The 16,866-nt window shown below is 46.4% G+C and overlaps 1 protein-coding gene across 4 annotated transcripts in view; it reads right to left on the bottom strand.

Annotated features, from left to right (window-relative positions):
• Positions 1-617: 617 nt before the first annotated feature.
• NR1H4 (nuclear receptor subfamily 1 group H member 4) overlaps positions 618-16,866 on the bottom strand; it is a 95,185-nt gene continuing 78,936 nt past the window's right edge. For all 4 annotated transcript variants that reach the window (XM_030215210.1, XM_030215208.1, XM_030215207.1 and 1 more), the window contains 2 exons: positions 8,101-8,214; positions 618-2,013 (listed from right to left, as the gene is read on the bottom strand). In XM_030215210.1, the coding sequence (XP_030071070.1) occupies positions 1,775-2,013; positions 8,101-8,214 (353 nt within the window). In that variant the 3' untranslated portion in view covers positions 618-1,774. The remainder of the gene's footprint in view (positions 2,014-8,100; positions 8,215-16,866) is intronic.

Consider the following 16,866-nt stretch of genomic DNA (forward strand, 5'->3'; position numbering starts at 1 on the left):
TCCAAGGATAGGCAGGATGAATAATATGCTCTCTACTCCACCCATCTCAGAGTTGAATTCTATCAGCTTTTGTATCAGATTGAGCTGGTCAAGATGCAGGCATGTGCAGTGAGCAACTTCCAAAGGCTTCTGGAACAGACACTGGGGAGCATTCCCTGTGCTGGGCTCCACTGGACAATGTCAAAATACTCATCATGCTGTCTTCGAACACCTGCTACAGGTGAGTAATTTCACTTTACCCACCAGAACCTTTGTCATTTTAAAATGTTTTCATTATTCCATGGAATAATGAAATAATAATTACACTCAACATGTAATTGGGCTTTGGAATTCATTGCCAGAGAATGTAGAAGGGGCGGTTAGCTTAGCGGAGTTTAAAAAAGGTTTGGATGGCTTCCTAAAGGAAAAGTCCATAGACCATTATTAAATGGACTTGGGAAAATCCACTATTTCTGGGATAAGCAGTATAAAATGTTTTGTACTTTTTTGGGATCTTGCCAGGTATTTGTGACCTGGATTGGCCACTGTTGAAAACAGGATGCTGGGCTTGATGGACCTTTGGTCTTTCCCATTATGGCAATACTTATGTACTTATGTAATGAGAAAAGTCACGCTCCTCAATTAACAGTGGTTACAACTTAGAATTTACGCATAGTTGGCTATATTTGTGTTCTTCAGAAAATAATCTTACATGTTTTTTCTTCCCATTCTGGGAAATTTGAGAAAAAATAACATAGTTAAGGTGATCTAGGTAAAGTTAACTGTGTGACTCACTTAAATTTTACTCATATTGGGCAAGTACTTGGTACCAATGTTCTAAAGTTTCATAATCGATATTTTTATTTCAAAACTAGCTGTGTTGAATTTGTTTTCTGGTTAAGCAAGGAAGGATGTGAAAAGCTTGCATATACATGAATTTTCCAGTACTTTCCAACTGTACTCTATAGGCTGAGTTGTTTTTCAACAAAGTAACCTATAGGTTCACGATTGTCCTTTACCCAAATTTCATCCTGTTTAGTCCACTCTGAGGAAAGATTTGGTACCTCTGGACAAATGTACAGATGAATGAATGGATCTAATTCTCATGGAAGTTCCTTACTGACTTTGAGTTGAGAAGCACTACAAAAGAATTTTTATTAGAGTCCAAACATTATGATGATTGGTTCCTAAGGAAGCAGTCAAGATACCCCTAGGGTGGTGAAGACCTTTAAGAGATGGTTATTTACCTACTGAGAATTTGTTCACATTAAAGAATGGCTTGGGAAGAAAGGACGAAGTCTCATTGTTAATACCTTGTAATAGCATAATATATGATAACAGCAGTGTATCATGTAAGGCATGGCTTAATTGGGGGGAAGGGGGGTTGGGCGGAAGGGGGTGGAGGGGGGAGAGGGTAAGGGAGAGGGGGGAGGGTAAGGGAGAGGGGAATGTGGGTAGGACAGTTGAGAAGAGAAAAGGGGGATTGCATTATCTTGGGGGCGTTAACTGTTAACTTTGTACTAAAGCAGAGTAATTGATGTGCAAAATTGTAAACACACCATGCATGAAGTTTGTATTGTATTATTTTGATTTATCTATAATAATATGTTGAAACATAAAGAATGGCTTGGGAAAGGAGAATGTAACTTTGTGGGTCATGAAGCCACATAATGACTTATGTTCATTCAGGTATTCTTGCAATCAATAACACCAAGTTGAAGAAAAATTTGGAAATTGACTTGAAGTCCTATGAAAATACAAATAGACAGTCTTCTATCTGGCAAAATAACGCGGATCACTGAACATCCCAGATTTCACAAAGAAGAGGTGTAAATTTATGATCGTTCACTCTCCATGACATTAGCATCTCTGCATGATGATGGTTGAAAGTCCGTAGCTCCGTGAGACGTCCCAGGAGGCGAGCAAAGTGCTGAGGGTTTTCAGGATGTTGCACCTGGCAGAGCTTCTGTAGTACATCAAGGAGTGGTTCCTGCAGTTTTTCCACCGACTCTTTATCTTTTATGTATTGTCGATCTGTTTTGTGATAAGGAAGATAATAGAATGTGCATTAAGGTGTCAACTTTCTTATATATGTGCTTCGATAAACATAAAACACCAACCTGCTTATAATCGAACGAGAAAAACGCCCAAGTTCCGACCTAAATCGGGAGATGGGCGTCTTTCTCACAAAAACAAATAAAGCGGTATAATCGAAAGCCGAACTTTGGACGCTTTCAACTGCACTCCGTCGCGGATGCGGACAAAGTGGACGGGGGCGTGTCGAAGGCGGAACTGGGGCGTGGTTATCACCCGAACAGAGATGGGCGCCCTTCGCCGATAATGGATGCGTTTGTAGCTAGAATTTAGGGCACTTTTCCTGGACCCTGTTTTTTCACGAATAAGGCCCCAAAAAGTGCCCTAAATGACCAGATTACCCCCAGAGGGAACCGAGGATGACCTCCCCTGACTCCCCCAGTGGTCACTAACCCCCTCCCACCACAAAAAATGATGTTTCACAACTTTTTATTTTCACCCTCAAATGTCATACCCACCTCCCTGGCAGCAGTATGCAGGTCTCTGGAGCAGTTGTTAGGGGGTGCAGTGGACTTCAGGCAGGTGGACCCAGGCCCATCCCCCCCCTACCTGTTACAATTGTGCTGCTTAATGCTTAGTCGTCCAACCCCCCAAACCCACTGTACCCACATGTAGGTGCCCCCCTTCACCTCTTAGGGCTATAGTAATGGTGTAGACTTGTGGGCAGTGGGTTTTGAGGGGGATTTGGGGGGCTCAACACCCAAGGGAAGGGTGCTATGCACCTGGGAGCTCTTTGACCTTTTTTTTTGTTTTTGTAAAAGTGCCCCCTAGGGTGCCCGGTTGGTGTCCTGGCATGTGAGGGGGACCAGTGCACTATGAATCCTGGCCCCTCCCACGAACAAATGCCTTGGAGTTATTCGTTTTTGAGCTGGGCGATTTCATTTTCCATTATCGGTGAAAAGCAAAAACGCCCAGCTCACACCTTGGCGAATAAAACATGGGCGTCTATTTTTTTTGGAACATACGGTTCACTCCGCCCCTTCACGGACCCGTTCTCGGAGATAAACGCCCATGGAGATAGGCGTTACTGTTCGATTATGCCCCTCCAAATGTTCCGAGCACTTTTCTCAGACACAAAATGGGAAACTCTTCAATACTTCTGGACCATAATGCGCTCAACCTACTTATTGGATAGAGATTGAAAATGTTGAGACTTTTTTTTCTCTTTTGAATTGGACAATCACAATACTTTAAAACTGCCAGTGAACGTTAAGGATGCAACCACGGTGGTAAACAGACTTGCTTTTGATAACTATATTGTCCACTTAGGGACAATATACTACACAGCAGTGGCGTAGCCAGACAGCCAGTTTTGGGTGGGCCTGAGCCCAAAGTGGGTGGGCACAAAATGTTCTCTGCTCCGCCCTCCCTCCACCACTATACCCACCATTTCTCCCTCCTCTCCACCCCTATGCCTACCATTTCTCCCCCTCCCCACCTATCCCCTCTGTATGCAGCATGTGTCCCTCCCCTCCACCTCATACACAGCCAAGACTTCTCCCTTCCTCACCCCTCCACCCCTTTGCTGCATCTCCCTCACCCACCAACCAAGCCTCATCTTTCCATCTTCCCTTCCCCCTGTGCAGCTGCTGTGTCCCCCCCCATCTTCCCTCCCCCATGTGACATCTCCCCCCCCCCCCCCATGCAGCTGCAGCATCTCACCCTCCTTGCAGGCCCACCCAGCAGCAAAGTTCCTGACGGCGATTCCAGTCGCAGCAATTCCCACACGCTGCCTGCCGGCTGCCGCTCAACAATCTCCTCGCGCTACTAAGCGCTAACCCGGAAGTCTCTCCTGCAGAGGAAAGACTTCCGGGTTAGCGCTTAGTAGCGCAAGGAGATTGAGCGGCAGCCGGCAGGCAGCGTGTGGGAATCACTGCGACTGGAATCGCCGTCAGGAACTTTGCTGCTGGGCGGGCCTGACCCGAAATTGGGTGGGCCCAGGCCCACCCAGGCCCGCCCGTGGCTACGCCCCTGCTACACAGTCTGTGAAAGAATTGGTGAGACTGTTAAATCATCAAGGAGTAAAAGGGGAATTTTTAACAAGTTACTAACCATAGTCTTCAGAGATTCATTTTTACCCAGTCTCTTGCTAAGACAAATAGTAACATAGTAACATAGTAGATGATGGCAGAAAAAGACCTGCACGGTCCATCCAGTCTCCCCAACAAGACAAACATATGTGTAAACCTTACCTTGATTAGTACCTGCCTTATTCAGGGCACAGACCATACACAAGTCTGCGCAGCAGTACTTCCTGCCTCCCAACCACCAGTCCCACCTCCCATCACCAGCTTTGGCACAGACCATATAAGTCTGCCCTCCACTATCCTCGCCTCCCAACCACCAACCCCTCTTCCCCCCACCTGCTCCGCCACTCAATTTCGGCTAAGCTTCTGAGGATCCATTCCTTCTGCACAGAATTCCTTTATGCATATCCCACGCATGTTTGAATTCCGTTACCGTTTTCATCTCTGCCACCTCCTGCGGGAGGGCATTCCAAGCATCCACCACCCTCTCCGTGAAAAAATACTTCCTGACATCTTTCCTGACATCCAGGCTAGCTGGAGGTTGGGCATGGACCTTTTTGAGATTCACATCCTATGTATGGAATGAGCTATCAAAAAATATTTGCTTAGAGGATATGTAGGTTAGGTGAAACAGAGACCTGGCTTTTAAAATTTATAGATGGCATTTCATGTTTTTTATTGGTGCTTTTATGACTGCTTTAACTATGGGGGCTTTTACCAAAGTATTAACAAGACTCTAGTTTTGTAGAATGCTGACCATAACAGGGTTCCAGGCTTTTTTTTTTGGTTCATAGTCTAGAATTTCAGTTTAATCCAGTATTTTAATTAAATTATAGCAAACAACCTTCAAGTTTTTCTTGCTTATCCCCCTGCTTACAAAGCCACGTGGCAGTGCCGACACAGTCCATTCAAGCTGCTAGCACGGCTTTGTAAACAGGGGAGTTAGTGATTCCCTTCCCTCCTTGTACCCACACTTTCATCCAACTTTATCCCAGCCCCCTCCCTGTACACAGATACCATCCATATTTTCCAGCCCCCACACTTCATTCACCTTACTGTCCTCCTCCCTGTACAGATACCATCCACTTTTTCCAGCCCCCACACTCCATCTTTTTCCAGTCCCCCTACCCCGCACTCACTAGTCCAGCATGGGGGGAGCTGCAGAGTACCTCTTTGGGCAGGAAAGAATCCCGCTCTTTCATGCCCACTGCCACTTCTATGGCCAGTACCAAGTTCTTCAAAATGACCGCCAAGACTTTCTGTGGCAGCCTCATAAGATTGCCACCTGAAGTCCTGGCTAGGGTTACCATATGGCTCCAGAAAAAGGAGGACGGATTGAGCCAGCCGGGTTTTACTTCCATTGCTTTCCAAAGCAATGGAAGTAAAACCCGGCTGGCTCAATTACTTCCATTGAAAGCAAATGCTTTCCATTGAAAGCAATGGAAGTAAAACCCGGCTGGCTCAATCCTTCCTCCTTTTTCTGGAGCCATATGGTAACCCTAGTCCTGGCGGCCATTTTGAAGAAGTGGCAGTACCGGCCAGTGGCAGCAGTGGGCAGGAAAGAGGCCACTTGTCCACCAGGGCACATTAAGGGAGGCCCAGAGAGAGCCCACCGAGGCTCAGGGGTGAAGTGGGATAGCCTTCCTAATTATCCCCATTACCACAGGATAAATTGTGGTCACCGTTCCTGTGGTGCTACCACAGTAGTACCGTGTGAGTTTTAAAAAAATTCTGTGCAAAAAAGTAAATCCTGCATGGCCGGGGAATTCTGGGCAAAGTTTGCATTGTGGTTGCACAGAATTCCACCAGGCGTAGGTCATGGGATGGCACTGCAGGGGGAGCCTTTTCAGCCCTCCTGCCCTCAGGGGAGGGGGCGCTTAGGGCCTCACAAGCATGGTGTGTGCTTTCCCTACTGCATGGGGGATCAAAGGGGTTATATTGGGGGGGGGGATGCATAGGCTCCGACTCCATGGGTGCTCGACCACCCCCAATATTCCACCCACCGGAAGTTCGTTCACCCACAGGAAGTTCGTTCCCTCCCTCCCTTCCTCCCTTCAAGTTCCAGGCCCCCTCCCTCCAAATTTTAAAAGTCATCTATTTTACCTCGTCGGGGTTAGGGCGGCAGCAGCAGTAAAAAGCATGCAGGCTCGGCTCGGTGCTTAGTTGTTTTCCCTTCTCTCTCTCTCAGCTCTGGCTCTGCCCTTGCGGAAACAGGAAATGAGGACGGGACCAGAGCTGAGAGAGAGAGAAGGGAAAACGGAACTAAGCACCAAGCTGAGCCTGCATGCTTTTTACCGCTGCTGCCGCCCTAACCCCGATGAGGTAAGATAGATGACTTTTAAAATTCAGAGGGAGGGGGCCTGGAACTCGAAGGGAGGGAAGGAGGAAGGGAGGGACGACGACCCTGGAACTGGGAGGGAGGAAGGGGGGCCCCTGTAACTCGGAGGGAGGGAGGGAGGGAGGGTGGGGGGCCCCTGGAACTCGAAGGGAGGGAGGAAGGGGGCCTGGAACTGGGAGGGACTGGAACTGGGAGGGAGGGAGGGGGGCCTGGAACTCAAAGGGAGGGGGACAGGGGAGGGGGAGGGAGAGGGGATGAGGGAGGGGGACAGGGGAGGAGGGGGAATACACCACCTGTAAAAAAATTCAGCACCCCCACTCATTTTGAAAAGTTGGCTCCTATGATTCCATGGGGAGGTCACCTGTTTGGGGGTTTGTTGATCAGGGAGGGGAGTGATGCTGTAGGGGAACAGTTTCCTGAGGGAGCAGTGATTTTACAAAGCTGTTCCAACATCTATGTTTGTATGGGGGGGGAGGGGAGCTATATTTGATTTCCCCATATGCAGCTTTGTGAAATCAGTGTTCCCTCTAGACAAGGAAGGGCAGAGATCTCCAGCCCCGCTCCTGTTTTACAAGAGGAATGCTACATGTCCTGACTTGGATGTCTGAATTCCCTCTCTACACCCCTTCCTAAAATCTTGCTCCATACCTCCATGTACCAAAGAGGCTTTGCAATTATTGCACATAAAGTACTGCAGCTAAAGTTCGGTAACTGCAAATTATTATCTCACTTGAGTAAAAGACCTCTATTTTAAGTGTGTTTGCTTTTAGAGGAGGCTAGTTTGTTTCGGGTAGTGTCAGTGGCGTACCAAGGGGGGGGGGGCGGTGGGGGCGGTCCGCCCCGGGTGCACGCCGCTGGGGGGGTGCCTGTTGCCCTGTCTCCGAGTTCGCAATTCGCTTGTGTTTACTGCTCCCTCTGAGTCTGCCCCGGAACAGGAAGTTCCGGGGCAGACTCAGAGGGAGCAGTGAACACATGCGAATTGCGAACTCGGAGACAGGGCAACAGGCGCGCGCCGTGGCACAACCCCCCCCCCCCCAGCGGCGTGCACCCGGGGGGGGTGTCATTTTGTCGGGGGGGGGGGCGCATCGGCGATCCGCCCTGGGTGTCAGCCAGAGTCGGAACGCCACTGGGTAGTGTTACTAATTATGTTTGGATCTGTTAGCAGTTACCTTACACCCCCCCACCCCCACCCCTTTTACAAAGCCAAGTGGTAGTGCTGGCAATGCCCATTCACTTTGAATGGGCTGTGTTGCCATTACTACATTGGCTGCCACTAGTGCAGCCTTGTAAAAGGGGGGGGGGGGTTAATTTGTAATTTATCAGCTGTTTTTATTTTTGCTGTAATTGGACTTTATAATTTGGGTTTTGATTGTAATCTATATTTTAATTGCATATCAGTTTGAGCAATGAATGTTATTAGAAATGTCTATATATTTACAAAATAGAATAAAATGAGCACTTAAAAAAAAGAAAATGTATAGTGAGCTTTGTTTATCTAATCACAGTTACAGATCACTTTTGTCTACAGACCAGAGGTGATGTACACACACAATAGAAAGATACAGAGCACACTGGAAACCCTGTGGTGTGTTGAACTGAAGTTTGGATCTCTTTCTTTCGTTTGCTGGATACCCAGTTTAACTGGTGTTTGCTTAAAATTACCTGGAGTTAGAATAACTACAGCTGTGAGAAGAGAATATTCTTCTTGGGTCATTTTCAGCTCTCCAAGACTTTTATAAAAATTAAACATTGGCGTAATGTAGTCGTTGGACATACCTGTAAGAAAAAAACATTCATTTCAGGATAATGATCCCTTTGGCAAAACTCCTATCAAACCAGAACCTCAACCCATACATATATGCTGATGATGTGACAATATACATCCCTTTCAAGCAAGACATCAAAGAAATCTTCAACGAAATCAATCAAAGTCTACATATCATGAACACATGGGGCAGATGCATTTCGTCTGAAATTAAATGCAGAAAAAACTCAATGCCTGATACTCACCTCCCAATACAACACGAAGGAATTTACCGCTATAAACACACCAAACCTAAACCTTCCAATCTCAGAAACGCTAAAAATCCTTGGAGTCACTATCGACCGCCACCTAACACTCGAAACTCACGCAAACAACACAACTAAAAAGATGTTCTACTGCATGTGGAAATTGAAAAGGATTAGACCATTCTTCCCAAGATCCGTCTTTCGCAGCCTAGTGCAATCCCTTGTACTCAACCATCTGGATTACTGCAACTCACTATACGCAGGTTGCAAAGAGCAAATACTGAGGAAACTTCAAACAGCCCAGAATACATCAGCTAGACTCATCTTCGGAAAACCAAAATATGAAAATGCAAAACCATTAAGAGAGAAACTACACTGGCTTCCACTCAAGGAACGCATCACTTTTAAAGTATGCACATTTGTTCACAAAATCATTCACGGCGAAGCCCCAGCCTACATGTCTGAGTTAATAGACTTACCACCCAGAAACGCTAAAAGATCATCCCGAACCTTCCTTAACCTCCACTTCCCTAATTGCAAGGGCTTGAAATACAAGATGCTACACACATCAACCTTTTCTCACATGAGCACTCAGTTTTGGAATACACTGCCGCACAACTTAAGAACGATCTACGAGCAAGCTTCCTTCCGCAAATTATTGAAGACCCATCTTTTTGAAAAAGTTTACGGAAAGAGCCAAAACACATAAAGTCCACACTCTCTGTTCATTAATGCATCATACATCCACTTCTGAACTCTCATCCCCCGTAATCTCACATCACTCATACCTTTACTCACAGAAATATGTATACCATATGTCTTCCTGTCTTAATATTGCCCTTTAAGCTTCCCATTGTCTCCTTCCAATGTTTCAATGTTTGTGTTCCATTGTTATATTCCTCAACGATACTTCAATTGTCTCGCATAACTCTGCACAATGTAATCCATAACCAAGTTGTAACAAATTGTATTTCCACTATTCATATCATATTGTAAGCCACACTGAGCCCGCAAAAAGGTGGGAAAATGTGAGATACAAATGCAATAAATAAATAAATAAATAAATAAAAATAATGGACTTAATAACATCCATTTAAAACATTGATTGCCCATTTGAGTTTTCCCCAAAAATGCAGTAACATGGCCAAAATTAGGAAGGGCCCTTTTACTAAGGCGCACTGAAAAATGGCCTTTGCTGGTGTAGGCGCATGTATCGGACACGTGCAGGTCCATTTTTCAGCGCGCCTGCATAAAAGGCCTTTTATTTTTCCAAAAATGGACGTGCGGCAAAATAAAAATCAGCACACATCCATTTTGGGCCTCAGACCTTACCGCCACCCATTGGCTTAGTGGTAAGGTCTCACGCGTTAACCAGGTAGTAATTGTCAGCGCATATACACTGCCGATTACCGCCCAGTTAGCGCCACACGGTAGAAAATAGAGAATTTCTGCCGTGCATTTTGGACCCACGTCAAAATTAGAATTACTGTCTGGGGCCTGTGGTAGCCAGATGGTAATTCTAATTTGATGCACATTGTACATGGGTAGACCAGGGGCGTAGCTACATGGGGCCATGGGGGCATAGCTACGTGGGGCCACGGGGGCATAGCTACGTGGGGCCACAGGGGCATGGGCCCCCACGGATTATGCCCTGGCCCCCTCTACATTTGACCTCCCCCCCCCACCGCTGCCGCTGCATCAGGTACCTTGTTTGCTGGCGGGGGTCCCCAATCCCCGCCAGCCAAAGAGTCTTCTTCAGCGCCGGTCAACTCCGGTGCCTTCGTTGTGTGATCATCTGTTTCTGACACCTTAAGTCCTGCAGGATGTAAGGCGTCAGAAACAGATGATCACACAACAAAGGCGCCGGAGTCGACCAGCGCTGAAGAAGACTCTTCAGCTGGCGGGGATTGGGGACGCGCGCCAGCAAACAAGGTACCTGATGTGGCGGCGGGGCAGGGGGGCGGGCCGGGTGGGCAGCGGCACGGGGCGGTTGCGGCAGTGGGCTGGGTCCAAAGTGGTGGGGGGAGGCGGCGGCGGGGGGAGGCGGCTAAACAGTGCCCCCCCATCTCGGGCTCTGGCCTCCCCCTCCCACCGAGGTCTGGCTACACCCCTGGGGTAGACGCCTACACATCTTAGTAAATAGGCCCCTAAGGCACTTGTTTTCGAAGCATATGGACATCCATGTGCTTGAAAAGTCCAAATCCCAATTTTGCAAAGGCAGGATGTGCAAATAGCAGGGGGAGTGTTGCGTGTGTGTTTTGGGTCTGACTAGGGAAGCCTCAAAATCAGGATGTCCAACAGCAATTACCAAAAAGAAGGAAACGTCCAAGTCTAAAAAAAAAAAAAAAAAAAAAGGACGTCCTTCAAGCTGTTTCAGTTAGGGCCGCCAAGCGACAAAGCCGGGCCCAGGACAATCTTATGGCCCCCTCCCCCAACCCCCTCCCCCCCCCCCACACACACCATCAGTCAAAAGTAACATTTTTATAATATTTATAACTTAATATATTGTAAGCTTTGTCAGCTTTTTTGTTGACAGATGTTTCTATGACAGTGTCAGAGTTGATGCATCGTCCTAATTCAGCCTCAATGGCAAGCAATCCTAAACTGCTGAGTCTCTGCTGCCCCATTGTTGATCAAAGCATGCTTTTTACTCCTTTCAAGGTGGTGAATTGATCGATTGGCCTGAGCCACAGATACTGGTAGAGTACAAAATATGCATAAAGCAATACAGACATTTGGAAATGGTGACAACAGATTCAAACACTTTAACTTGTTCAATAGTTCAAGTGGTTCCAGTGGTGTGCTGGAGCCGGCTCGCAACAGCCGGTTGTGTAGAAATATGCTGTCACTTGCTCTCAGTGAAATACAGGCCAAGGGCTCAGGCTAAGAGCTAGGCCTCTAGAAATCATAGATCACTTCTGACACAGATACATTTCACTGCAGCAAGAGCTGAAGTAAGTTCTCAGAGAGCTGACTGGGGACTAGCACTAGCAAGAAAGTCATAAGCATGGATGCTTTGGCTAACCCCCAAGAGAGAAACTTCACTGGCTCCCACTTAAGGAACGCATCGCGTTCAAGATCTGCACGATTAGACACAAAATTATTCACACAGACATCCCAACCTACATGCTAAACCTCGTGGACCTGCCTCCCAGAAAAGCCAAAAGATCATCCCGCAAATTTCTCAATCTGCACTTCCCCAGCTGTAAAGGACTAAAATACAAGCTGATACATGCCACTACCTTCTCATACACGAGCACGCAGTTGTGGAATGCACTACCCACTGTCTTGAAAACTATTGACGAAATAACCAACTTTCGCAAAGCTCTGAAGACACATCTCTTCAACAAAGCCTACAAAGAGAACCCATAGCCTTACTAAATTACCTCGCTACCTACCCAGTTATGAAAGTCCACTTTGTTACTTACCTGACTCACACTTTTCCTCTTTCCTCTCCCTTACTTAATCTTTGTACTTCACTAATTGTATCGGCTATCCTGGAATGACAATACCATAACAGGACTCTGTAAGCCACATTGAGCCTACAAATAGGTGGGAAAATGTGGGATACAAATGCAATAAATAAATAAATAAAAATAATGAAAGATAGCAGTGCGTCAGGTGCAAGTAGAGGGGGGAGCTGAAGAGGACGAAGTGACATGTGAAGTCATTGATTCACAGATGTTGCCATGAACATCTTTTGGAAACATATGAACTCATCGTTATCAACTGATAATGGCCAAAGAGTTCTGGTGAGAAAGTTGAATGGTACCACAAAAGTATAAAAAGGGTAAGTCTGCTGGGGTATAGTCGGAGAAGAAGCAGAAGGCTGGAGAGAGAGGACAGACTGCACCTGCCGTGTGTCGTGAAGCTGTGTTCCACCATGTTCCAGAAATGAATGCCCACTTGCCTGTACTGCCTTTGGGTAAGATACTGATGCTAATAAACCATATTATTATATCTGCTGACTACTGGGTGTCTTTGTGATTATGAAGCTTATTAGTGCACAGACGGTGTAAAACAGTCTGAACAGATACTAGGTCAGAATAATTAATCATCTAAAGAGAACATGCCATTCTATTCAGGGTAGAAGAAATCCTATTGCTTCCCCTACCCAAACCGTTAATAGTACGGCCCTATAGCTTCCGCAGCCCCTATTATATACAGTTGTTAAATTTTTTTAAGATCTTGCGAGCCGGTTGTTCTGCATGGCGAGCCAGCTCCGGTAAACGAGGTAAGCATGGCAGGAGGGCGCCACAAGCCATGCTTATCCCGCTTACCTCATGTTTGCCTGCGCCCGCACTGCCCTGGGGGGGGGGTTAAATCTTTTTTATTACCTCCGTCGAAGCAGCCGTGTCATTGAAAGCCCTGCCCGTCTCCAGCCTTCCCTTTGTGAGTTCGTTCCCTCAGAGTCCCGCCTTCTGATGTCATTTCCTCTTTCCGTGAGGGTGGGACTCTGAGGGAACGAACTCACGAAGGAAAGGCTAGAGACGGGCAGGACTTTCAATGACGCGGCCGCTTCGACGGAGGTAATAAAAAAGATTTAAACCACGCAGGGTGGCACTGTGGCAGGAAGATAAAGGGGGATGTTGGGGGGAGAAGCAGTGGCATAGCCAGACCTGACATTTTGGGTGGGCCCAGAGCTAATATGGGTGGGCACTGTGCATATAGGTATGAATAGTGTTTCTTGGGATACTACAAAATAATGCCTTAGAATGCTGGCCAACAGCTGCCCTGCATCGACATAAACCACAGACATACTTAATGGAAAACCCAATATTTTTAAATATATTTACATTATGCCATATCAAATTTGACCAGACATAGATCTACTATAATGGCAAACATCTCAATGCACATGACAGGATCCTGCAATATAATTACAACAATGACGTATAGCAATGTATTCAAATTCTAATAGCACCTCAATAATAGCAACAAAATCCCTTCACTGCCAGGTACTTTGTAAAGTAACACTAAATCCTGCAAAGAGGCTTCTCAGATCCTATGCTGCAAACCTTAACACCAATTTCAATAACAGTACCTTTACAAAGGCAGCAGTGAATATACACAACAGCAATACACATCTCATTGGAAAAGCCAGACAAGTCATACTCATAGATCCCCACACAAACCACATGCCAGCACAATCTCTCACCTACTCGGACACATGCAGGACATACACAGACCAACCCTCATCAATTACAGAATAATGGACCAAAAATTAGAAATTGTTCTTTAACCTGGCATCAGCTTTCCCCCTCCCTATTCTAATACTACTACTACTACTATTTAGCATTTCTATAGCGCTACAAGGCGTATGCAGCGCTGCACAAACATAGAAGAAAGACAGTCCCTGCTCAAAGAGCTTACAATCTAATAGACAAAAAATAAAGTAAGCAAATCAAATCAATTAATGTGAACGGGAAGGAAGAGAGGAGGGTAGGTGGAGGCAAGTGGTTACAAGTGGTTACGAGTCAAAAGCAATGTTAAAGAGGTGGGCTTTCAGTCTAGATTTAAAGGTGGCCAAGGATGGGGCAAGACGTAGGGGCTCAGGAAGTTTATTCCAGGCATAGGGTGCAACGAGACAGAAGGCGCGAAGTCTGGAGTTGGCAGTAGTGGAGAAGGGAACAGATAAGAAGGATTTATCCAAGGAGCAGAGTGCACGGGAAGGGGTGCACCCCCCCCCCATCCATCTCCGTAGCCCAGAATCTGCCCTTCTTTTACTTCCCAGTAGCCCAGCATCCATCCCATAGCTAGGTATCAGCCCTACCCTACCCCCCACCCCTCTCTGTAGCCTAGCATCAGCCCTGTCCTACCCCCATCCATCCTCCCCATGGTCTGGCATCTCCCCACCCCCACCCTGAAGGACACATGCATTAAATATAAGACCTTTTTTATTTTAATGTCCTGGGCACTGCAGAGCTCACCTCCACCCAGAAACCCACCTACATTAAATTTACAACTTTTTCTTAAAATTTTAACCAAGGCACTGCACTGCAAAGACCAACCGCATCCAAAAACCCACAAAGGCACCAACCTGGGCACTATTAAAATTTATTGTTGATGGGTTTCTGGGTGGGGATAGGCTCTTCACTGCCTAGGGGGAAAAAAGGTGTATTTAATGATTAAATACAGTGCAATCCGCTTAAGTGCAAGGGGCTGGGACCAAAGAAATATATGCAGTTAACCGGAGCGTGCACTTAGCCGTTGTGACCCAAAGAAGCTTGACATCTGATAAACATATGTACAGTACTGTTTATTATACATACAGTATACAGTCTCCATTAACTGATGTTATACAGTCTCCGTTAACTGACGTTAGGCTTACTTGAAGTAATCAGTCATAGTCCTCTGTACACTCTTGTGTCTGTGAGTTCCATAGACTACGTCTGCCAGACGGTAAAAACTGTCATAGCACTGACATCCAGTGGCCTCCAGATAGGCCCACATGATGTTGAGACTCTCCAGCACTTGCAAAAGTGACAGGAGGTTGTTGAATTTCGTCAGCATGTGCCTCGCTGCTCATTTCATCATCTGTTTCATCATCAGCCATTGCCTGCATGTAGGCGCATAATTGGACATCAGTGCTGCGGTCAGCTGTTTGTAGATCATAATCAACAACTACGTAGTGATGAAACACCTCTTCAGTAATACCGGCTGGGATGTCAATAGCCTGTTCATCTGACGCGTTTGCAACAGCTGCATCTGTTTCGTCCCTCTCCACATCCCTAACAAAGCTTGCCCGCTTGTAGCAGTTCACAATGGTTGCCTGTGTAACATGATTCCAGGCTTTTTTCTGCATATGTAGGGAATCCAACAGTGATAGATTACGAGCCAGTTCAACAGCAAGTTTATCCTTTCCAGTCTGGTCATCCATAACGCTCATCAGACGACGTAGCACAAGAGCCCGATAATGTTGTTTGAAATTGGCTATTATGCCCTGATCCATAGGTTGGATCAGAGAGGTAGTGTTTGGTGGCAGGAAGACCACCTTGACGTTAGACAGCCTGACATCATCCCTGTGTGCAGCACAATTATCACAAAGCAACAAAATCTGACGCTTTTGTGCCCGCATTCTAGTGTCTAGCTACTTCAAAATTTTCCCAGTCATCCATGAATTTGCATTAGCCTCGTATGACACAGGAAGTCGCTTAACATTCTTGAAGCAACGGGGCTGTTTGTGCTTTCCAGTGATGAGTGGTTCCAACTTCTCACTCCCATCCATATTGCAGCAAAGGAGGATCGTCAGTCGGTCCTTCGACGTTTTACTTCCTGTCGTTTCGGCTTGTTTGAATGCAAGTGTTCCATCAGGAATCGCTTGCCAGTAGAGACCGTTTTTGTCAGCATTGAAAATGTCACAAGGTGCAAACTCATTCAAGATGGTAGGAAGAACTGAAACAACCCAATTTTCAGCACCAAAGTCATCAGCGTCTTGTTTTTCACCATGCTGTTTCTTGAATTTTATGTTGTTCCTCTCCTTCCATCTTTCCAACCATCCAACAGTGGCTTTGAATTCAGTTAGTCCAGGACTTTCATCTAGCTGATTAGCTTTCTCCATAAGCTGTGGACCACTGACAGGAAACTGTCTGCTCCTGACTTGAGAAAAACACTGAAGAAGAGCATCTTCTACTCCTCAGCTTTTCACGCCCGTTTTCGTTTCGGTGTGGATTTGTATTGTTTTGCCAGTCTTCCAGAAGCTGGTCTTTCTGCTTCAAGATACGTGAAATTTGACTGGGATTGACACCATATTCTTTAGCAAAAGATGCTTGACTTTGTTTGTTTTCTAATTTTTTAAGAACTTCTATTCGTTCAGCCAGTGTTAAAGTCTTACAGTTGCGCAACAACGATGACGACAACTCCAGTGTACACTCTAACAACATTCTTTCGCAGTTAACCAATGAGATTTCAAATTTACCGCCCCCTTGTCACGCGCCAATCGGCTTCCATATTCCGTGTGTGCACTTATGCGGAGTCTTTCCTGCAGAGCAGCGGTCTTAAACCATGCATATAAGCGAATCTTGCACTTATCAGTGGTGTGCTAAACCGGTTTGTCCCCATAGAAATTGGTGGCGCCAAAAACGGGACCGAACTACAGCATGCAATTAAACAGAGCATGCGCTTATCCGACGTGCACTTAAATGGAGTGCACTGTATATCTTTTTTGCCTTACGCAGTGAAGAGCCCACCCTCACCCAGAACCCCACCACCAGCCAGCATTAGACTGTACTCATTAAAATTTTAAAAATATATTTTACCTGGGCTGGGTAGCTGGGCTTTGGTGGTGGCAGGCACTGGTGCAGACTCAGAAAGTACTGTGCTGAGTGCTCCGCTCCGTGTGAGCTGTTGTGGGGCCGCAGGGGAGTACTGAGGCTAAGGCCTTGAGGGGGGGGGAGGAGATCAACAAAAAAGGCTGAT

The sequence above is a fragment of the Microcaecilia unicolor genome, chromosome 9, assembly GCF_901765095.1.
Source record: "Microcaecilia unicolor chromosome 9, aMicUni1.1, whole genome shotgun sequence".
Lineage (NCBI taxonomy): Eukaryota > Metazoa > Chordata > Amphibia > Gymnophiona > Siphonopidae > Microcaecilia > Microcaecilia unicolor.